The 24,295-nt window shown below is 45.1% G+C and overlaps 1 protein-coding gene and 1 pseudogene across 1 annotated transcript in view; one reads left to right on the forward strand and one right to left on the reverse strand.

Annotated features, from left to right (window-relative positions):
- Window positions 1-24,295, forward strand: part of LOC126419718 (diacylglycerol lipase-alpha) — a 582,321-nt gene that overhangs the window by 391,969 nt on the left and 166,057 nt on the right. The window contains exons 16-17 of the mRNA XM_050086898.1: window positions 23,168-23,316; window positions 23,395-23,524. Of these exons, the coding sequence (XP_049942855.1) occupies window positions 23,168-23,316; window positions 23,395-23,524 (279 nt within the window). The remainder of the gene's footprint in view (window positions 1-23,167; window positions 23,317-23,394; window positions 23,525-24,295) is intronic.
- Window positions 21,279-21,396, reverse strand: LOC126419981 (5S ribosomal RNA; annotated as a pseudogene).

The raw sequence follows: 24,295 nt of genomic DNA on the forward strand, positions 1-24,295 counted from the left end.
CATACCGCCAGCCAGGCAATTCTTCATGCAAGGATCGGAAGCCAGCCTGCTAGTGACATACAAGATTTTTCCATAAGAATATGCAAAAATTTAACAGGACATAGGGTTTGTCCAACTGAACAATTTGAGGTAGGGAACCTGGGGTCGAAAAAGCAAGCTTAAGGAAGTAACAGCAATAAAATCACATCACTGTGAACTTTTTTAACTACATTAGTTACAATTAACTGCAAATACCATCATTGACACAATTAACGTAGTATTTGTGCTGTACCTTACAAAATGTGCTGAAACTGACAGGCATCAGCCTCAATGCAGGCATGACGTCGGCGAACAAGATTCTGACGCACCCTGACAAATGTCCCTGGTGTGTTTCGAATCACACCACAGGCAGCTACAATTCTGGCAACTAATTGCATCTCCGTATCCACTGGGGTCTCATACATAAGTGGTTTTAGATATCTCCATAGGAAATAACCGAGGTTGATTCAGGTCAGGTGAGCCGCGGGGGATTAGCCGAGCGGTCTCGGCGCTGCAGTCATGGACTGTGCGGCTGGTCCCGGCGGAGGTTCGAGTCCTCCCTCGGGTATGGGTGTGTGTGTTTGTCCTTAGGATAATTTAGGTTTAGTAGTGTGTAAGCTTAGGGACTGGTGACCTTAGCAGCTAAATCCCATAAGGTTCAAAATGGTTCAAATGGCTCTGAGCACTATGGGACTCAACTGCTGAGGTCGTTAGTCCCCTAGAACTTAGAACTAGTTAAACCTAACTAACCTAAGGACATCACAAACATCCATGCCCGAGGCAGGATTCGAACCTGCGACCATAGCGGTCTTGCGGTTCCAGACTGCAGTGCCTTTAACCGCACGGTCACTTCGGCCGGCAAATCCCATAAGGTTTCACACACATCTGAACATCATCATCATCAGGTCAGGTGACCTAGCAGGCATGGAACAGACCTCCCCTCCAGCGACCAGGAAAAACAGCATTGAGATGGTTGTGGACATCCACTCTGAAGTCAGGCGGTGTGCAATCATGTTGTATCCACATCCACTCACGAACAGCCAAGGGTACGTTCTCCAACAACTCAGGCAGAACTCCTTGCAGGAACCTCAAGTACAGGTGGCCATTCAGACAGCCAGGTAGAAGACATGGCACAATGCTATTGTCGCCTACAATGCCAGCCCAGATATTCCACCAGAAGAACGTACCTGATGGTGTGACTGTACTAGAGCGTGAGGGTTTTTCTCCTCCCACACATGGCTGTTCCTGCTGTTCAGCATACCATCACGACCTAATGAGGACTCGTCAGTAAACAGCACGATTTGGAGGAAACGTGGTCGATCAATCCATTGTTGGAGCAACCACTGACACAATGCGACCCTTGGCGCAAAGTCAGTCACAAACATTGCATGGACTCATTGTGGGTGATATGGGTGCAACCATCGTTGGTGGACTACTCGCCACACGCTAGTATTGGCAGCACCCATTTCACGTGCAATGCGACGACGACTTGTAGTGAGCTCCGCTGCATCACACTCTAGCACCTCCTCTTGAATCGGGTGTGCGAGTTCTCCTCATCTCGCGAGGTCCCTGGTTCTTTCTGGTGAACCAGTCTCCCGCATTCGTCTACCGAGAGAAAAAAACATCCGTTGTGACAAATGATGCCTTTCAGCAGCAAGAGGACTGCAATTTATCGTATTGTATTGTATTAAAGTGGGGACCTATAAACGATGGAGAGCCTTTGTCCCACCGTAGCCCTCAGTGGTTCACAACCGAACAAGAGGCCACAGCAGTCCACCCACCCCACCGCCGCCCCACACCGAACCCAGGGTTATTGTGCGGTTCGGCCTCCAGTGGACCCTCCAGGAACGTCTCATTCCAGACGAGTGTAGCCCCAAGCATTTGCGTGATAGAATAATTACGGTTGTATGCGTACATGGAAACGGTGTTTGGGCAGCAATCACCGGCACAGTGTAACTGAGGCGGAATAAGGGGAATCAACCCTCATTCGCCGAGGCAGATGGAAAACAGCCTTAATAACCATCCACAGGCTGGCCGGCACACACGGCTTGGACAATAATCCGCCGGGCGAATTCGTGCCGGGGACCGGCACTCTTTCCCACTCGGTAAGCAGCGCGTGAGACCGCGCGGCTAGCCGGGCGGGCGGACTGCAATGTACTTCCTCACACACAAGGTGCATGTTAGTGAGTTCTGCGAAACCGTACTGGCACTGCGCCATCGGATTGTGCTCTGCGTCTCTGAATAGCACTGAGTAATGAATGGGTCTGTCGGCCGGCCGGAGTGGCCAAGCGGTTCTAGGCGCTACAGTCTGGAACCGCGCGACCGCTACGGTCGCAGGTTCGAATCCTGCCTCGGGCATGGATGTGTGTGATGTCCTTACGTTGGTTAGGTTTAAGTAGTTATAAGTTCTAGGGGACTGATGACCACAGCAGTTGAGTCCCATAGTGCTCAGAGCCATTTGAACCATTATTTGGGTCTGTCGTCGATTCATAGTTACTTTCTGTCATGGGGCAATGCAAGCACGATACAACAGAGCCACGTTGTGGACAAGTAAAATAAAAAAAGTTGCATCATGAGTTGCCAGTAATCAGGCTCGTCCTCCTTGTTTCCTTGCAGGAAATAAACATCACAGTACGTGTAAACTTGTGCGCATGTTAGTTGTAAATAAGCTGGGAAACAGTAATGCCACACAAAGCGGTAGGCAAGTTTACTTCGACATCTCCTTAAGGTGGCTTCTCTGACCCCGGATTTCTATTTCAAATTGTTCAATGGAGCACTGTCTGTGTCCTGTCACACTTTGCACGCTCTTACGGAAACACCCTGTATAGTATCGAACGCTACGGCTCAATTGGCGCAGAAACACCGGCGTGGGAGCTAGTGTCCCCCCCCCCCACCCCCACCCAAAAAACAAAAAGGCAGGAATTTTTGGAATGCCTGGAGACAGACTTCAAGCCACGCTGACCCATTATGACGACCGAAGTGAGAAAGTTTTCTTCTCTGGAAGGCCTTAAAACAAAGATTGTCGAGGCTACCTGTGACGCACTCTCTCCTCTGCAGGAATAAATCGCTGGCACCTTACGCCGACGCGATTCTGCGCTAAGTGCGTGTCTCGTGGGACACCGACCAACCCCCGCTGCTACGGCCTGTCCGCCCGGCGACTGAGGGAGGCTCTTGTCCTGCCGCCCAGTACACCTGTGCTAAGCCCTCTGTATTTTCTAAAGTGCCTGCCACAAATTGGAAATTCTGCTGTCTGCAACTGCAGTTGCCACCACGCCCAACAGCAGCCTCATCTGACCACGATGGAAACGGGTTTCCAACAAGAGCACAATTCCTTCACCTCGCAACACAGGAACACAGCATTAGAATACATTAAAATCAACACCGAGCCTATAATTATAGTCAGTCCTCCATTCTGTTCTTTAAATTGGTCAGTGGGTCTCCATAATGAGACACGAGTGCCCCAATTAGCGTACGGACCATAACTGAGGTCATTTAGGTGAAAGAGAGCCCAACCCAGTTACGTTCCCGTTGATATGGTTGAAGAAGTGGAGCAACGAATTGTGCTGTCGTGTCAGTATTGGCATGATCCGCCACAGTTAGTTAGAATTCGCAACTCATTGCAAGAGATTACGCTAGTATCGTATCCAAATACGAGGCTGCATATGGATGATTACAAGTGGACAGTAAACTGTAAAATGTAATGCGCTGAAGAAGTAGGGTATTTCTTGTTAGATCACGGATTAAATATCAGTCCAATTAGATAGGGACTTAATCTAAAAGTTTCGTTTCAAATATGTTTATACTAACTACGGAAAATGTCGTAGTGAAATTAGTTAAGGATCGTAACAACACGGTGACATCAGTCTTGCAAAAGGTACACTATGTCATCAAAAGTATCCGGACACCTGGCTGAAAATGACTTAAAGGTTCGTGGCGCCGTCCGTCGGTAACGCTGCAATTCAAAATCGTGTTGGCCCACCCTTAGCGCTGATGACACCTTCCGCTCTAGCAGGCATACGTTCAATCAGGTGCTGGAAGGATTCTTGGGGAATGGCAGCCCATTCTTCACGGAGTGTTGCACTGAGGTGAGGTATCGATGTCGGTCGGTGAGGTCTGGCACGAAGTCGGCGTTCCAAAACATCCCAAAGGTGTTCCATAGGATTCAGGTCAGGACTCTGTGCAGCCAGTACATTACAGGGATGTTACTGTCGCGTAACCATTCCGACACAGGCCGTGCATTATGAACAGGTGCTCGATCGTGTTGAAAGATACAATCGCCATCCCCGAATTGCTCTTCGACAGTGGGAACCAAGAAGGTGCTTAAAACATCAATGTAGGCCTGTGCTGTGATAGTGTCCGCTCCATGAAAAACACGACCACACTATAACACCACAGCCTCCGAATTTTACTGTTAGCACTGCACACGCTGACAGATGACGTTCACTGGGCATTCGCCATACCCACACCCTGCCATCGGATCGCCACACCGTGTACCGTGATTCGTCACTCCACACAACGGTTTCCCACTGTTCAGTCGTCCAATGTTTACGCTCCTCACACCAAGCGAGGCACCGTTTGGCATTTACCGGCGCGATGTGTGGCTTATGAGCAGCCGCTCGACCATGTAATCCAAGTTTTCTCAACTCCCACCTAACTGTCATAGTACTTGCAGTGGATCCTGATGGAATTTGTAATTTTTGTGTGATGGTCTGGATGAATGTCTGCCTATTACACATTACGACCCTGTCCGCCCTTGGAAGCTGAGTGGTCAGCGCGACGGAATGTCATACCTAACGGCGCGGGTTCGATTCCCGGCTGGGTCAGAGATCTTCTCCGCTCAGGGAGTGGGTGTTGTGTTGTCCTTATCATCATCATTTCATCCCCATCGACACACAAGTAGCCGAAGTGGCGTCAACTCGAAAGACTTGCACCAGGTGAACGGTCTACCCGACGGGAGGCCCTAGCCACAAGGCATATCCATTTCCATTACGACCCTGTTCAACTGTCGGCGGTCTCTGTCAGTCAACAGCGAAGGTCGGGCTGTACGCTTTTGTGCTGTGTTCACTATCACATCGGAAACAGTGGGCCTACTGATGTTCAGGAGTGTGGAAATCTCGCGTGCGGACGCATGACACAAGTGTCACCCAGTCACTAGACCACGTTAGAAGTCCGTGAGTTCCGCGAAAGCGCCCCATTCTGCTCTCTCAAGATGTCTAACGACTACTGAGGTCGCTGATGTGGAGTACCTGGCAGTAGGTGGCAGCACAATGCACCTAATGTGAAAAACGTATGTTTTTCGGGGTATCCGGATACTTTTGATCACATAGTGTATGCTTACAGTTTACGGTAACGTTTTTCCTTCTGTTACGATATATTTCCAAGCATGTGTAAATTTTTGTTACTAATTGTGATGCGCTGAATATATACGTTTTAGAGAATTGTGCACAAAATTTGTTTAACTGATACGTTTCAGATCGTAACGTTTCTCGTAAGTAGACCCACGCGTGACGCAACCAATTAACTAAACAGCTGACACACAGGAACTAGTGATTATTGGACAGATATGCATTTCCATATTTTGTCAAAATTCTGACAAATTTAATTGTCCGGTGACAAAATGTTATATTACTCTCGTCAAATTTCAACCTTTGATTGTGTAGAGAATACTCTTGTAGAAATGTGTGTGAAATCTTATGGGACTTAACTGCTAAGGTCATCAGTCCCTATGCTTACACACTATTTAACCTAAATTATCCTAAGGACAAACACACACACCCATGCCCGAGGGAGGAGTCGAACCTCTGCCGGGACCAGCCGCTCAATCCATGACTGCAGCGCCTGAGACCGCTCGGCTAATCCCGCGCGGTACTCTTGTAGAAAAACCTAAAAGTCTCTCAAAACGTGATACACGGCGTAACACCAGCCCTGTCTCTTATTTTTAGCCTCCTTCTCTTGAAATACACCGAGAGAGGTGGCGCAGTGGTTAGCACACTGGACTCGCATTCGGGAGGACGACGGTTCAAACCCGCGTCTCGGTCATTCAGATTTAGGTTAACTGTGATTTCCCTAAATCTCTCTACGCAAATGCCCTTTGAAACGGCACAGCCGATTTCCTTGTCCGTCCTTGAGAGAATTCGAGCTTGCACTCCGTCTCTAATGACCTCGATGTCGACGGGACGTTAAACCCAATCATCCTTCATCCCTTTTTCTCTTAAAATACGTTGCACGTTTCAGCTGGAAGTTCACAGTCATTAATATCGTTTTGGTTTTGTCGAGAGAGTGGATGTATAGTTTCACCTCAGTAAGAGTACTGCCTGCTAATCCAACGACAGCAAACCGGCTCTAAATGAAGGAGTAAACTGTAAAACGTAACAGTAGTACTGCAACCAGCTACGCCGTAGAAACGCCTGGAAACTAAAAAAAGGTGCGCAAGTGTAAGAAGAAGCTTACGTAACATCAGCTGAGGTTAAAGCAAGTGGACCTCTGCGTTTTCCTGGTGGGGTGTTGCGAAACCGCATCAGGCAGCCTCACGACTTTCCTGCTGGATTATCGCTCTGGTGCGCAGGACTTAATCAAAACATAGGCGAGGCTGCACGTCCGCAAAGAAACGTACGCTAATGTACAAGGTGAACTAGGTACCTCTACGTAAAAGACACTACGTACCACGCGTATTTTCGATATTGTGAGCGCCCGTTGTCCGTGATGTACTAACGAACTCTGTGCATTTCACCAAAAATGATACATCACTTCCAACACGTACTGAACAAGTGAAAACTGGCGATACGACAGTTACGCCGGAATTTTTTCTTGAAAATAACATCATCACATTATTTGTGACTGCGTATGGCCTTGAGTCTGAAGACCAGTTTGCTGCAGTGCTCCACATTAATCTATACTCTGCAAGCCGCTGCATCTCTGCGTAAGTAATTACTTCAACCTACATCTGTCTCTTCCTGCTTAGTATATTCATGCCTAGGTCTCCTCCTGCAATTTCTACCCCCTGCATTTCCCTGTATTACTATATCGACTATTCCTTGACCTCTCAGTATGTATCCTACAACGAATTCTTTCTCATAGTCAGTTCGTGCCATAATCTTCTTCTGCTTTCTTTTTCAATAATTCGGTTCAATACCTCTTCATGGATCACTCAATCTTCTCATCCGATCTTCCGTGGTACCAAATTTCGAAAGCTTCTATTCTTGTCTTGTCAGAACTCTTTACTCACTTCGGTGCAAGGCTACACTCCATGTAACTACCTTCGGAAAGGGCTTCGTAACACTTCAATTTTTATTCGATATCAATAAATTCCTCTTTTTCGGAAATATTTTTATTGCTACTGCCATTCTGTATTTTGTATTGTTTTACTTCGGCCGTCATCGTTCATTTTACTGCCCAGGTAAAAAGAGTCATCTATTACTTGTATTCTACTTCCTGATCAGATTGCCCCAGCACTGACTGATTTAATTCTAGTATATTCCATCATCCTTGTTTTTCCTTTGTTCATTTCCATCAGTTTCAACACGCTATCCAGTCCATTAAAGTCATATTTCAAGTCCTTTTACCAACTCTGGCAGGACTATAACCTCAACATTTTCATTTCTCTTCCCTGAAGTTTAAATTCCTTTACAAATTTCTCTTGGTTTACTGTACTACTTACCCAATGTGAGAACTGAATAACATCGCGGAAAGGTGGCAACGTCACCCCACTGCCTTCTTCACGGACACTTCGTTTTCATGTTATCCTGCGTGTTACGGTGCAGCAAAAAAACAGTGGGAAAAATAACATTCCGATACCCTGAAAGCAATGCACATACTAATGAAATGCAAGAAAGTTAAGAAAAGGTTGAGCAGCCATAATATATCTATTGCTTTTTTCCTAAAAGCCACTAGACTATAATTGTAGAGTATAAAATAAAGAACAGAACATACGTGTTGAAAACAAGTATGGAACTGAAAAGCGACAGTAGAAATAATTGTGCTTTGCAGATGTGAACTTCCTTGAACATATTATAATCACAGACCAATATCCCTCTGTTCTGTTTGCTGCAGAATCCTTGAACATGTTATCAGTTCGAATATAATAACGATTCTTGAAACTAAGAAGCTTGTATCCACGAATCAGCAGGGTTTTAGAACGCGTCGCTCGTGCGAAACTCAGCTTACGCTTATACCACACGACATACTGCGAACTACGGATGAAGGACAAGAGGTAGATGCCATATTTGTAGATTTCTGGAAAGCATTTGACACGGTGCCCCATTGGAGGTTATTAACGAAGGTACGAGCATATAGAGTATGTTCACAGATATGTGAGTGGCTCGAAGACTTCTTAAGTAATTGAACCCAGTATGTTGTCCTCGACGGCGAGTGTTCATCAGAGTCAAGGATATCGTCAGGAATGCCCAAGGGAAGTGTGACAGGACCGCTGTATATATAAATGATTTGGCGGACAGATTGGGCAGCAATCTGCGGTTGTTTGCTGACAATGCTGTGATGTATGTCGGAAGTTGAGTGGCTGTAGGAAGATACGCCTTAGACAAAATTTCCAGTTGGTGTGATGAATGGCAGCTAGCCTTAAATGTGGAAAATAGTAATTTAATGTTGTTGAGTAGGAAAAACAAACCCGTAATGTTCGGATACAGTATTACTAGCGTCCTGTTTGATACAGTAAAATCGTTTAAACATCTGGGCGTACTGTTGCAAAGAGATATGAGATGGAACGAGCGTGTGGGAACTGTGGTAGGAAAGGCGAGTGGCCGACTTCGGTTTATTGGGAGAATTTTAGGAAAGACTCCTTCACCTAATCATCTTGTGGTGTTGCGGTTCTTCTTATGTCCGTGCTTTCTATGAAAATAGGAGTGGTTCACCTGTAAAAGAGAAGGCATATAGGGCGCTGTTGCGACCTATTCTCGAGCACTGCTATAGTGTTTGGGATCTGTACAGATCGGATTGAAGGAAGATATCGAAGCAGTTCAGAGGCGGTCTGCTAGATTTGTTACCGGTAGGTTTGAACAACGCGTAAGTATTACGAAGATGCCTGTGGAACTCCAATGGGAATCACTGGACGCTCTTTTCGAGAAAGGCTAGTGAGAAATTCTTGAGAGCATTTTTGTTCTGTCGTTGCAACTACAAAAATGCGTGATTTTTCCACCAGACGCGTTTCGCTTTATTGAGGTAAAGCACCATCAGTGATCTGTAATTAAGTTATTTACCTTTTGATTTGCTTTTAGATCGAAAAAGAGTTCACTAAGACTAGGTTGATTTGTACGTACGGTGATTTTTCGGCTGATTTCTCGTTTACGTCGGAAAATGCTGTCTGCTAGCCCATCGTTGTTTTTCTGTGTTAGACACTGATAATTTTGATCTAATTTTTAGATCAAAATTATCAATGTCTAACACAGAAAAATAACGATTTCTTAGCAGGCGGTATTTCCCGATGTAAGCGAGAAACCAGCCGAAAAATCACCGTAAGTACAAAGCAGCCTATTCTTAACGAACTGTTTTTCGATCTAAAAGCAAATTAAAACGTAAATAACTTAATTACAGACCACTGATGATGCTTTACCTCAATGAAGCCAAACGCTTTTTTGTAGTTGCAACGACAGAACAAAAATACTCTCAAGAATTATAAGGCAACTACGGACACTATGGCCACACAAATGAGGAAACTATTGAGAAAATTTAGAGAACCGGCATATGAAGCTGACTGCTGAACGATTCTACTGCCACCAACATACATTGCTCGTAAGGACCACGAAGATTAGATACGAGAAATTAGGACTCATACGGAGGCATATAGACAGTCGTTTTACCCTCGCTCTATTTGCGAGTGGAACAGGGTATCCTCTGCCACGCACCGTACGGTGGCTTGTGGAGTATCGATGTAAATGTAGATATTTTACGCGACAATTCAGTACGTCACAGTGTCAATATACCACACACAACTTTCTGGTGTTGTTAGTCATAGACGCCGGCCATACAAATGTAGAACAGATGGCGACCTAGCAAGCGCAACAGGTTTCAGTGGCGAGAACCAAAGACAACTTAATAAAATGTGGATTCCTTCCAGACTGTAACAACAGTGTGTGCGATTGCGGCGATGTGCAAACCACAGTGCACCTCCGACTATACGCCCTACGTCTGGCATGCTCAACTATAAAAAGAGTCGGCATAAGAAGGAGCCTGACAGCTGCAGCGGGCTGGGCGTGGAAGCTGCCCGCGCCTACCTCAACCGCTCACGTAATGCGATTTTGTAGACGTCTCTACGACAGGGCCACACTGTAGTCACAGCTGATAGGCGACTACTGTTTACGTGCCCTTAGCGCTAGGATTTCACCCGGAACAAGTCCCGCCCATTCATCCCCCTCCACGCCTATCCACAGTGTGAGGCCCTCCCCTAAACAGCCGCCAGTTCAGCAAACTGGAAGTTACATCAAAGCTGTTATCGTCACAGTCCAACACATGTTACACTGTGATGAAATTTAGTAATGATAAGAAATTTAAGTCTTTCTGGATAGTAATATAATACGAATGTGTATTATTAAAGAAATAAAAATATTTATAGAGAATTGAAAGCATCGCCAGCAATAGAAAACAAAAAATAACGTGATGTTATTTAAAGGCAATAAGGACAAATTTTCATTAACTAATTCACTTATTATAGTACATTTATTTGAGAGAAACAGCAGAGCAAACATACAATGTTAAAACAAAGGTTGTGAATCTCTCATGTTGGTAGTAAAGCCACGGATGCAGTCGACTAACTCTGTTGTCTAAAATCAACGTTATACAGAAATAAGTGAAAGTCGTTTTATTTATGTAGACCCTCATAGTAGCTCACTAAAATTAAAGAATATAAGAATGCCATGAAATAGAACTGTCTAATGAAAGCAGTAAGATATTTGCTTATATGACATATTTCGTTAGTATTTGCAGGGGTAATGGGTGAATTTTAACTTGTAAATTCTTCCAATGCCACACTTGCGCATTATAAACGAGGTTATAAAGAATTGTGGCGGTTCTCTGTGATTAGTGTCCTATATGCTGTTGCAAACGTCTCAGGACAGTAATCTGTCGTTATTCTTTGTCCTGTCTATTTTTACCAAAAGATTAATTAATTTCATGTCATTCAAACCATTTTTTAAAAATAATAATGATGATGTGTATGTTTGTCACAGAGCAGTTATGAAGGAAATAAATGCTGCAGTGTTTCACGGCTGTAAAACGTCCTTCATGCTGTGCCATCTCTTCTTCCACCCCTAAAACTTTTCAGCAAAAACAGCCTGGATCGATCTAGCAAGAACAAAGTAATTTTGATGCCTCTGGAATTATAGTGAACACTGGTGCTTGTTTCGCGTATACTGTCTCAGTTCTGAAAACCGTGGTTCCTCTTTCTCCAAGCAAATTATTCTTTGAGGGTAGGTTTTTCCTGTTTTAGCTTTGGGTGCTTTTTCTCACATAGAAGTATGTTTCTTCATAGGTTATTCATCTGAATACTGAGTTCTCGTATTTAAAGAATTCAGTGCTAAATTGTTTTCTCTTATGTTTGCTGTGGAAGTACCTGGCACAGCTGAGGCCAATTGTGCACGTTTTTTGTAACGTGTCTTTTAACTATGTGGCAAAATTTAGGACCTAGCAAGATATTAATTTAACATTCACTCCAAGTGCAGCCAAACGCGGTAAACCACGTGGGTCAACTGAAACCAAGCCCAGGCGCCGAACAGAGACCGGGAAAACCGGGGGTGAGTGGGCGGGACTTGTTCCGGGTGAAGTCCTGGCGCAAACGATTCCTCTACTGTTTCAGCCTGCAGCTATTAGCGCTGTCCAGCTGAAAGCTGACGGCTGTTGGGGAATTTCTTATGCCGCGCCTACACGACTTACTACTCCGCTAGAGTAACCTGATCTCGCGAAACGTAAACTGCGCTCTTACTTTCCAGCTTTCAGTGTTTTACAAACTCGGTTTAGGGTGTTTCTTGTCTATAAGTTTTGTATTGCATCATGCCCTGTTTGCCTTTACATGAGGCGGAGTCATAAAGTTTTAATTATTGCTTCGGAAAATCTGCATGTGCATATGTGTTTTGACCGAGCGAGGTGGCGCAGTGGCTAGTACACTGGACTCGCATTCGGGAGGACGACGGTTCAACCCCGCGTCCGGCCATCCTGATTTAGGTCTTCCGTGATTTCCCTAAATCGCTCCAGGCAAATGCCGGGATGGTTCCTTTGAAAGGGCACGGCCGACTTCCTTCCCCGTACTTCGCTATTCCGATGAGACCGATAACCTCGCTGTCTGGTCTCCTCGCCCAAACAAACCAACCATATGTGTTTTGTGTAAAGTGAACTGCGGCGTCCTAACATTTTTAAACGACGTGAAAATGTTAGAAACAGGTATGCTAGTGGTTTTCACCTTTTGAACAACTGCCTGGTCTGTGATACGTCCATCTTCGAACACACAGATCGGCATTTCTCTCGCGATTCCCTGTTCCTCACAATGACGCTGTCTGCCACTTCCTTCAGACTTATCCCCGCCACCGAACCACCGTTTCATAGGACGGTTAATTTTTACAATCGTCCTCCACCAAGTCAGTGTGGACAGTTGCAGCGTTGTTGCCCTTCAAATGCAGAAAACGGATCGCAGCACGACAGTCGACTTTTTCATGAGCTATGCCATTTTGTTTTGGCTCGTGTAGCGGCGCGCTACGCTGCCGTGGCGCAGTGATTTCAGTGTACGCCAGGACTGCAGTCATGTACGTGGAGACAAACCGAAAATCCTTCTCCCTCTTTATAATATTTCATTCCTAATCCCTATATGGGTCGACAACAACTCTCGTTCTTCATTTTCCCCTATCGTTTGCAGATCACTCTAGTTGCTTGCTTGCCTGATTTGGGGGAGGGGAAAAAAACAGCGAGGTTATCGATCCCACCGGATTAGGAAAGGATGGGGAAGGAAGACGGCTGTGCCCTTGTACAGGAACCATCGCAGCATTAGCCTGAAGTGATTTAGGGAAATCACGGAAAACCTGAATCAGGATGGCCTGACGCGGGTTTGAACCGTCGTCCTCCCGTATGCGAGTCCAGTGTGCTAAGGATTGCGCCACCTTGTTCGGTATCACTTCAATTACGAGTACGATAGTCCCAGATCTTGTTTCATGTGCCTGTTCTACAGATGTCTTGGTTTTCCTCTACTCTCGATCTACGTTTTTCCCCAACTATTAATTTCACAATGAAAGGACGATGCCTGTGTAGGTGTTCAAGAGAGAAATTTATTAGTTCTTGACATTGTAATTCTGTCAGAGACAGCAAAGGACTTGGAAGAGCAGTTGAACGGAATGGACAGTGTCCTCGAAGGAGGATATAAGATGAACATCAACAAAAGCAAACCGATGATAATGGAATGTAGTCAAAGTAAGTCAGGTGGTGCTGACGGAATTAGATTAGGAAATGAGACACTTAAAGTAGTAAAGGAGTTTTGCTATTTGGGGAGAAAAATAACTGATGATGGTCGAAGTGGAGAGGATATAAAATGTAGACTGGCAATGGCAAGGAAAGCGTTTCTGAAGAAGAGAAATTTGTTAACATCGAGTACAGATTTAAGTGTCAGGAAGTCGTTTCAGAAAGTATTTGTATGGAGTGTAGCCATGTATGGAAGTGAAACATGGACGATAAATAGTTTCGACAAGAAGAGAATAGAAGCTTTCGAAATGTGGTGCTACAGAAGAATGCTGAAGATTACGTGGGTAGATCACATAACTAACGAGGAGGTATTGAATAGAATTGGGGAGAAGAGGAGCTCGTGGCACAACTTGACAAGAAGAAGGGATCGGTTGGTAGGACATGTTCTGAGGCATCAAGGGATCACCAGTTTAGCATTGGAGGGCAGCGTGCAGGGTAAAAATCGTAGAGGGAGACCAAGAGATGAATACACTAAACAGATTCAGAAGGATGTAGGTTGCAGTAAGTACTGGGAGATGAAGGAGCTTGCACATGATAGAGTAACATGAAGAGCTGCATCAAACCAGTCTTAGGACTGAAGACCACAACAACAACAACATCAAAATGCACGTAATATCAGAAACCCGTAACCCTAAAAACAGACTTAAGGCTATATAGAATGTAGCTGCTTCTGAAACGAGAGGTAGGGCAACCAGCCACAGACCACGATAACATCAGTGTTGAACTGAGTGGAAGGGCTGTAAATGACGAGTCACAGCTAGCAAATATCTGTAATAATCGTTTCTTAAATATGCTAAAAAGTATAGGGACAAACAGTTCAAGAGAATAATCACAACAATATCTTGAAAAAGTAACTCTCATAAAATTCAATCATATGAGTGTATGACCTATGTCTCTCAAAAATAAAACCTCATCTGTTTTTGGTGGTGTTCCCAATAGAGTACTATAATGAGTCCAGTCTTAGCTGAAATATCTAATGTGTCACTAATACAAGGCATTTTAGAGAGAGGCTGAAATATGCTGATGTTTAAGAAATGTGATAGGAGAAATGTCAATAGTCAACAACCAGTTTCACTGCTGACATCATTTCCCAAAATTTTTGAGAAGCTCAATATTCCAGAATAGTATCTCACCTGAACAACAATAACAGCGTCAGCAAATCACAGTTTGGGTTTCAGAAGAGTTGCTCTACTGAGAATTCCATTTACATGTTCACTCACTAAATTTTACAAGCATTAAATAATAAAATAGCGCAAGTTGGTATTTCCTGGGACTTGACTGAGACATTTGACCTCTTCTATATTAATTGAAGATTTATGGGTACAGTCAATCAATGGATAATGTCATATCTGACTAAAAGAATGTAGAAAGTTATATTTAGTGATTCAACTAATACAGTCAGAGGTTGTAAGTGTTAAATATGCCGCTATTGCGTCAGCACACTGTGAAAGGAACCTAATTGGTATTTATTGAGTGATTTAAGTTGCTTCACTATTCCGAGGGTATCTACTTGTAAGTTACTCATATTGGCAGCTGTTTTTGATTCGAATTCTGGAATATTTTCTACGTCTTCTTTGGTGAAGGAATTTCGGAAGGCTACACTTAGTGACTCTGCTTTAGCAGCACTGTCATCGATAGTATTTCCATTCCTATCCTGCAGGGAAGGCATTGATTTTGTCCTGTCGCTAGGATACTTTACACACGACCAGAATCTCTTTGGGTTTTCTGTCAGGTTTCGAGACAAAGTTTCATTATGGAAACTGTTATAAGCATGTCCCACTGTAGCCTGCACTAAATTTCGAGCTTTTGTGAAAGATCGCCAATCTTACGGATTTTGCGACTGTTTAAATTTGGCATGTTTTCTTCCGTTGTTTCTGCAACAGTATTCTGACCCGTTTTGTGTACCAAGGGAGAACAGCTACATCGTTTGTTAATTTATTTGGTATAAATCTCTCAATTGCTGCCGATACTATTTCCTTGAATTCAAGCCACATCTGCTCTACACTTACATTATTAATTTGGAAGGAGTGGAGATTATCTATCAGGGAGGCGTCAAGTGAATTTTTATCTGCTTTCTTGAATAGATATATTTTCGTTGATTTTTGGTGGATTTGAGTGTTATGGTATTCAGTCTCGCTACGACAACCCTTTGTTCACTAGTCCCTGTTGTCGTTTTGATGATCGCTATTGGCTCAGGATTATTTGTCGCTCAGAGGTCAAGTGTGTTTACTCAACCGTTTACTGTTCGAATGGGCTCATGAACTAATTGCACGAAATAATTTTCAGAGAATACGTTTAGCACAACTTCGGATGATATTTTATACGTACCTCCGAATTCAGACATGTGCATTCACCAATATATCGACGGTAAATTAAAGTCCCCGTCAACTATGATTGTATGAGTCGGTTATGTGTTTGAAATTAGACTCAAGTTTTCTTTGAATCTTTCAGCAAATGTATCACGTGAGTTGGGAGGTCGGTAAAAGGATCCAATTATTATTTTATTCCTGTTTCCAAGAATGATCTCTACTCATACTAACTCACAGGAACCATCTACTTCAGTTCCGCTACAAGATAAACTACTTCTAACAGCAACAAACACGCCGCCGCCAACTATACTTACCCGATCCTTTCTGAAAACTGTTAGATCCTTCGCAAAAATTTCCGGCTGTAGTCAGGTTTCAGTGCCTGTAATGTCATATGGAATAATGTTCTGTAGTAACTCATATTTAATGAAGTCTTCATTGCTCAAAAACGTGCTGTAAGAATAATATGTAGTGCTCACCAACAGTCATGTTGTAGACATCTATGTAAGGTGTTAAGGCATTGAGACTACTGATCGCAGTATATTTCTTGGCCCATGCAGTCCGTTGCAAATAATCGATTGCAGTTCAACAGGAACAATGATGTACGTAATTCAATACCACAAACAGAAGTGCGCAATGCTGCAACTAAAATTTTTGTTCAGTTACCTGAGGATGGAAAATGTCTGAGAGACAGCAAAGTAAAATGTGTTAAAAAACTGAAAAAGTTCCTCATTGACAACGGCTTCTAATCGGTAAAAGAATTTCTATTATTGTAATGTGTAATAGGTGATGAGAAGGAATTACTAACTCATATCTATATTAAAAACAAAATTCTTATAAATGTTCAGCTTGAAGCCATATTTAAAAATTAGTTTGCGATATGAATGTAGAATGACTCATTCCACATCATTAAGACGTATTATGCAAAAAGATCCATGGAACACGAAAGTAACTAACGAACTAAGTAACTCATCGGTCCCTTTGGTCCTCCTCCAAAACGATCTTATGTCTCCTATGTTGAAGACTTCTTCATTGGTCATTCTCTCTGTCCATGAATCTTTGAACTCTTCTCCAACACCATGCCTCAAAAACCTGCCATTTTTCTCTTATGGCTCCGAGCCGTATGCGGGAACGGTTCAAACAAAAAGTTTTTAGATGCTGCTTCCTAGGGTTCAGTTTGATACTAGTAGCTTACTCTAGTTGTTGAATGATTTTTTTAGCTTGTGAAATTCAGCATTTAATCCCTTGGCATGATATACCATTCTCTGTTATTCTGCTACTCACGTACTGGAAACAGTTGAGTTGTTTCAGGTTCCTTCCATAAAGACTTAGGTTTGCTGCTACTGGAAATATCCTACAGGCAGTAATTTCGGTTTTGTCACGTTGAATAAGCATTTCTGAAAAAAAAGAGAAATTCGTTGACATCGAATTTAAATTTAAGTATTAGAAAGTACGTTTTGAGGTCAGTTATCCTTTTACACAAGTGGAACATCAACAACGGACAGTTCAGCCAAGAAGACAATAGAAACTTTTGAAATGCGGTGTTACGGAAGAATGCTGAAGATAAGGTGCGTCGATCGAATATCTAGCAAAGATGCAGTAAGGTCGGACTCCTTTCGCTCTAGAATCAATATCATACAGCACTTGAAGAAGACTATGAGTCACGCAGTTGAAATATCGGGCAAGAAAGACCCGATTGTTCAATATGACAACGCCTCGCCAGGAAAGCCTTGAAGAATTATAATTTCGGTGTTGTTGCTCTTCACTTTTTCCAGGTGGTACTTAAAACTTTATGAATACCTCTTGTGCTAGCACACATTTTGTGTGTTCTTGGTATTACATAAACAGCAGAACGTGGAGAACAGTGTGTGATTGCACTGCTGTATCGGCGTGAGCACACAGCCCGTGTTCGTAACCGATGAAATACCAGGCAGTGGAAGGAGTTCCGGTGTGCGCTCTGCCGAGATGTTGAGCTACGATGACGTTGTGATCTTCGGTTCAAAGATTGTTTTGATGCAGCTCTGCATCCGAGACTACGCTATCTTGAGACCAGTATATGTACTGAAACTCATCATTGATTTGAGCCTTTACTGTGGTCAAATCGTCTTCATGCGTAGTTTTATGTCCTTTCAACCGATTCATTCTTTTAGCCAAGTTGTGCCACTAATTTCTTTCCTGGTCAGTATGAATCAGTAGGTGGACCTTCTCACTACATATTCAATCAACGAACTTTAACTTCAGTATTTTTCCGTAACACCGCATTTCAAAAGCTTCTATTTTCTTCTTGTCTGAAATGTTTATACTCCATGTTTATTCTCCATGTTTCATTTACCTAGAAGGCTTCACTCCACGCAAATAACTTCAAAAAAAAGAAACTCTAACATTTAAATTTAAATTCGATGTCATCGAATTTCTTTTTTTTTCGGAAATGCTTTTCCTGCTATTGCCAGTATGGATTTTGAGCATCTTTGCTTAAGGTACCATCAGTTATTCTGCTCATGTACAGCTTCTAGTGTCTAATTCCAGCGTCGCCATATTTAACTCGACCTACAACCTCGTTACAGGAGATTGTCCACACCGATCTACCGCTCTTGCAGGCCCTTTGCTGTTTCTGACAGAACTGCACCGTCATCAGCAAAGTTCAAAACTTTTTTTTCTTCTCTCTTAACTTTAATTCTTTCTCCAAGTCCCTCCTTGGTTTCCTTCATAACTGACTCAATGAGCAGTTTGAATAACGTGGGGAGCAGTCTACAACCCCAGATCACTCCCTTTTCAAGTACTGCTTTGCTTTTGTGTTCTCCGACTTATCTCTGTAATGTGGTTTCGCTACAAACTGTAGAATAGCTTCCCCTGGCTTTATTATATCTCTAGTGCCTTCCGACTTTCAGAGAATGTAGTCCAGACCACATTGTCAAAAGCTTACTCTGCGTGTACAAATACTTTAAACGCAGCGTTGCCTTTCTTTAATCTATCCTCTGCGGTAAGTCGCAGGGTCGGGAAACGCAACCTGAGGTCGGCGTCTACTAATTTTTCCATTGTTCTCTAAACGTAGAGCTACACCTTTCTCAAGGTGCCTCCCGGTCTCATTTTCCCCGTAGTTGTTGGACTCTAGATTCCTATTTTGCATGAAGGCTATCGGAGTTCGGTGGAAATAAATTAAAGTTTTACCTCCTGTCCCGCTGTCGTCGCTTTCTTCTGTGCAGGAAACATCCGGTCAGGCTCTGCTCTGTGCTGGTGCTAAGCCTTTAGGAGTACAGAATTTCGTTTGGTTCGTGCTTCACCGTATTTGCGACTAACAAATAAAACTCTTATACAGTCATCTTCATTACTTGAAGACGGTAAATGCTTCTTGGCAATAATAATACACCAGTTAGCGTTAGAAGACGTCGATGGGTCCGTAACTGTAACAATCAGAAGGCGAGGGAGTGATGCACAGTGGTTGGGCAGAAATATGGAAACATGCGAGAAATGCATGCTTGATCATAAACGCAGATGCCAGTCAAGCCTGCACGGCTCGTGTGAAGTGTCGCCAATACGTTGTATGTGTCACTCGTGGTCAGAAGAGTGTTCTGTGTAGTTGTGAGTGGATTACCTCGGAACTAAGTGAATTCTAATGTAGCCAGGTTGTTGGTGCTTGTGTGTTGGGTGCTTCCGTAACCGAGACTGCCGAAGAGGAAGGTGTTTCAAGGGACATCGTGACGAAGATTTATACCCGATACAGCGAAAGCAGGAATGCATCATCCGCTAAGTCACAACGACGAGAGAGTGCCTCGAGTGAGTGTGACGGAAAGTCATTGAAGGGGAATGTCAGGACAAATAAGAGAATGGTAACAGCAAGAGTCAGTGCAGAACTGAATGTCGCACTTGCGAACCCTGTCAGCAGCAAACCAACACAAAGGAGGTACACAAGTTGGAACTGCAGAGCGAACTGGAATTCCAAAACCATTCATCAGTGATGCAAATGCCCGTAACAGGGAAACGTGGTGACGAAACCTGGACTGTGGAACGATGGACGTCATTTGGTCGGATGAATCTTGCTTTAGATACTTTCGAACATCTCGCCGAGTGTAGGCCCCAAGGGTGATAGATGGAAGAGGATCGGTGGTGATTTGGACAACCATGCCTTATTCTGTGGGCCCTATGGTTACTCGGCAAAGTAGCATTGCTGTCAATGATTATGTGGCGCCGGCTGGGGTGGCCGAGCGGTTCTAGGCGCTACAGTCTGGAACTGCGCGACGGTTACGGTCGCAGGTTCGAATCCCGCCTCGGGCATGGATGTTTGTGATGTCCTTAGGTTAGTTACGTTTAAGTAGTTCTAAGTTATAGGGAACTGAGGACCACAGAAGTTGTCCCATAGTGCTCAGAGCCATTTGAACCATTTGATTATGTGGCCATTTTGGCTCACCAGGTCCATCCCACTGTAGTGTTTGTTGCCAAAAGGGGATATTGGGTTCGAAGACCACAAGAACCCCTGTCCCAAGACTAGTTTTGTGGGCACAAGATTGGTTAGTTGTTTGATTCAGGAAGGAGACCAAACAGCGAGGTCATCGGTCCCAACGGATTAAGGAAGGATGGGGAAGGATGTCGCCTATGCCCTTTCAAAGGAACCATCCCGGCATTTGCCTGAAGCGATTTAGGGAAATCAAAGAAAATTTAAATCAGGATGGCCGGAAGCGGGTTTGAACTGTCGTCGTCCCGAATGCGAGTGCAGTGTGCTAAACACTGCGCTACCTCGCTCGGTGGGCACGTGGATGAACTGTCGTATCTCCCCTGGCCATTACCGCCACCAGATCTCAATATTATTGAGCGTTTCTGGTCTATGTTGGAGACAAGGGTGCCTGATCATCATCCATTTCCAGTATCGGTGCCTGAACTTGGCACTGTGTTTCAGGAAGAATGGTATGACATTCCCATGAAAAGTATAAAAATCTGTATTTATCCATTCCTAGCTGAGTGGCAGATGTTTCGAATACCAACAGTTTTCGTACACCGTATTAGGCCCGGTAATGTATTCTGTTTTCGATGCTTCCATATTTTTGTCCATCTCCGATATTAGCCGGTATTAGCTTGTAACAGTCTTCACTTGATCTTTAATAAAAGACTGTGAGAAATTTTTAATAGCCGTTGAAAACTCCAGAAAGAAATTTCGACTCTTCAGCGGAGTGTACTTCCTAGCAGATTAAAACTGTGTGCCGGATTGAGGCTCCAACTCGGGACCCCTACCTTTCGCAAGCAATTGCTCTACCGACTTTTTGTTCGTTGCATTGATTCGGGGCGGACGTCTCGTGTCCCATAAAGCACAAGCACTCCGTCGTCAGGCCACAAGTGGCCCATCGGGACCATCCGACCGCCTTGTCATCCTGAGGTGAGGATGCGGATAGGAGGGGCGTGTGGTCAGCACACCGCTCTCCCGGTGGTTAAGATGGTTTTCTTTGACCGGAGCCGCAACTATTCGGTCGAGTAGCTCCTCAGTTGGCATCACGATGCTGAGAGCACCCCGAAAAACGGCAACAGCGCATGGCGGCCTGGATGGTCACCCATCCAAGTGCCGGCCACGCCCGACAGCGCTTAACTTCGGTGATCTCACGGGAACCGGTGTATCCACTGCGGCAAGGCCGTTGCCTCTCGTGTCCCATGGCACTCGTTCAATTCATCATTTATTTATTCAGTTCACTCAGCTTCTTTATTACAGAGGACAACTAACCGTTTGACCAAACACACTGAGTTACCACCGTGCCAGGTATGATTGAGATGCCCAAGCACGACTCACAACCCATCCTCACAGCTTTACTTCCACCTGCGCATCGTCTCCTACCATCCAAATGGCACTGACGGCGAGGTGTCCCCGCGTCGGGAAGTTCGGCCGCCCAGTCGTAAATCTTATCAGCTGATGCCACATTGGGCAACTCGCATGTCGGTGATGACGTAGGCAACACAACACCCAGTCCCCAAACGGAAAAAATCTTCGACCCAACTGGGAATTGAACCCGCGCCTGCGGCATGGCAGTCAAAGGCCTTGACCAGTTTTCTTTTTCTCCATGGTGGATGTCGGTTTTATGGTCTGAACAGTCTACTCAGAGAGCTATTTTTTTGTTTGTCATCTTCCCCTGGATAGTAAAAAAGGGATTAAGAGAGAAGAAAGAGATAAAGGCACTTCAGGTGTTGGCCCCCCGTATAATCTTACTCCCAGTACGACTAACATAGAGTTATGATGAGTTGAGGAAGTATAAAGCGAAGGAAACCACGGGAGAGCCACGAAAATTAAACATAATGAGTTTTTTATTTTTATTTTACTTTTTTATGAGCGCCTTAAGTAGCGGGTGCTGCGTCAGTCAGCACATCCAAACCACTCAGCTAAGGAAGCGGGCAACTATCTCCCAAACTTTACAGAAGCTCTCCTGCAAAACCTGCAGGACTAGCACTCCTGGAACAAAGGATATTGCGGAGACGACTTAGCCACAGCCTGGGAGATATTTTCAGAATGAAATTTTCACTCTGCAGTGTAGTGTGCACTGATATGAAACTTCTTGTCAGATTAATACTGTGTGCCGGACCGAGACTCGATCTCGGGAATTTTGATTATTGCAGGCAAGTGCTCTACCAACTGAGCTACCTAAGCGCAACTCACGACCCGTCCTCACACCGTTACTTGACACCAGTACCGCTGGTCGTGGTGCCCGAGCGGTTCTAGGTGTTTCAGTCCGGAACCGCGTGACTGCTACGGTCACAGGTTCAAATCCTGCCTCGGGCATGGATGTGTCTGATGTCCTTAGGTTAGTTAGGTTTAAGTAGGTCTAAGTTCTAGGGGATTGATGACCTCAGATGTTCAGTCCCTTAGTGCTCAGAACCATTTCAACCATTTGAACCACCAGTACCTCGTCTCCCCAGGCTGTGGCTGGGCCACGACTCTGCAATATCCTTTTTCCATGAGTGAAGTCTGGAAGATAGGAGACAAGGTACTGGAGGAAGTAAGGGTGTGAGTAAGGGTCGAGACTCAAAAGGCTCAAATGGCTCTGAGCACTATGGGACTTAACTTCTGAGGTCATCAGTCCCCTAGAACTTACAACTACTTAAACCTAACTAACCTAAGGACATCACACACACCCATGCCCGAGGCAGGATTCGAATCTGCAACCGTAGCGGTCGCTCGGTTCCAGACTGTAGCGCCTAGAACCGCTCAGCCATCCCGGGCCGGCAAGGGTCGAGAGTCGCTCTAGGATACCTCAGACGGTAGAGCACTTGCCCGCGAAAGGCAAAGGTATTGAATTCGAGTCTCGATCCGGCACACAGTTTGAATGTGAGATGAAGCTTGAGAATTGTTAATATCGCTGTTGGAGGCTGCTCCGTCCGTGTCAATAGTGAGGGGGGAGTGAGGCTGGCTTGGTTCTCGGCAGGTGACGATCCCGGCGCAGGACGGCCTGCACGACGAGTGGTTCGGGCTGGCGCCGCTGGCCACCCCCGAGTCGCTGTCCGAGGTGTCGAGCATCAGCTCGCGCGCCAGCTGGCTGCTCGCTGACGGGCCCCCGCCGCCCCCGCCGCCCCCGCCCTCCGCCTCGACGCCCAGCGCCTCCGCCGCCTCGGCGGCCACCCGGCCGGCCACCTCGTCGGGCGACGACCTGAGCTTCGCGTCGGCGCGCCAGACGACGGCGACGGCCACCTCGAGCGACGACTGGGAGCGCACCAGCGGCCGGCGCACCTCCAGCGAGGCCTTCCTCAGCGTGCGCGGCACGCCCTCCTCCTCCGACGACTCGGTGAGTAGCCCAGCAGGCGGCGCAGGTACCAGCTGTACGAGTTCGAAACTGTAATTTCTCTACAGACGGTGTAGGGCCCCTGAGACCGCGTCTGCAGCGCCGTCCGCTTCCTGTAATGGCTGACGACGAATGTCAACGCACAGTAACCAAAGTTCCATACATCGGAGCTTTGTGCCTACGAACTACAATTTGTGGACACCATCGGTTTTTTGTTGTCATTTGAAGAACACTGCTGCAGAATCGCATCGAATGCTTATCGAAGCTTTCGGCAAAATGCTCTTGGGAAAACACAGTGTTTCGAGTCGTTCGAAAAATTCGTAAGTGGTGATTCCGACGTGAGAAACGACGAACACAGGAAACCACCGAAAAAGTTACCAGACAAGAAATTTCAAGCATTGGATGAAGATGATAAACTCGTCAGGAACTCGCGGAAGAATTGAATGTGACGCAGAAAGACGTTTCTCTTCGGTCTAAAGCTGTGGTAAAGGTGCAGAACAGGGAAAATGGATTCTGCACGAACTGAAAGAAAGACACCTAGCAAATCGAAACGTGTGACTCCCTCCGTCGGAGGTTCGAGTCCTCCCTCGGGCATGAGTGTGTGTATTATCCTTAGCGTAAGTTAGATTAAATAGTGTGTAAGCTTAGGGACCGATGACCTCAGCAATTTGGTTCCATAAGACCTTACCACAAATTTCCAATTTTTGCAAATCGAAAGACCACTTGTGAAGTGCTGTTCTCCAGATACAAAGCAAAGTCGCTTCTCCATCAAAT

The sequence above is a fragment of the Schistocerca serialis genome, chromosome 9 (genome assembly GCF_023864345.2).
Source record: "Schistocerca serialis cubense isolate TAMUIC-IGC-003099 chromosome 9, iqSchSeri2.2, whole genome shotgun sequence".
Taxonomy (NCBI): Eukaryota; Metazoa; Arthropoda; class Insecta; order Orthoptera; family Acrididae; genus Schistocerca; species Schistocerca serialis.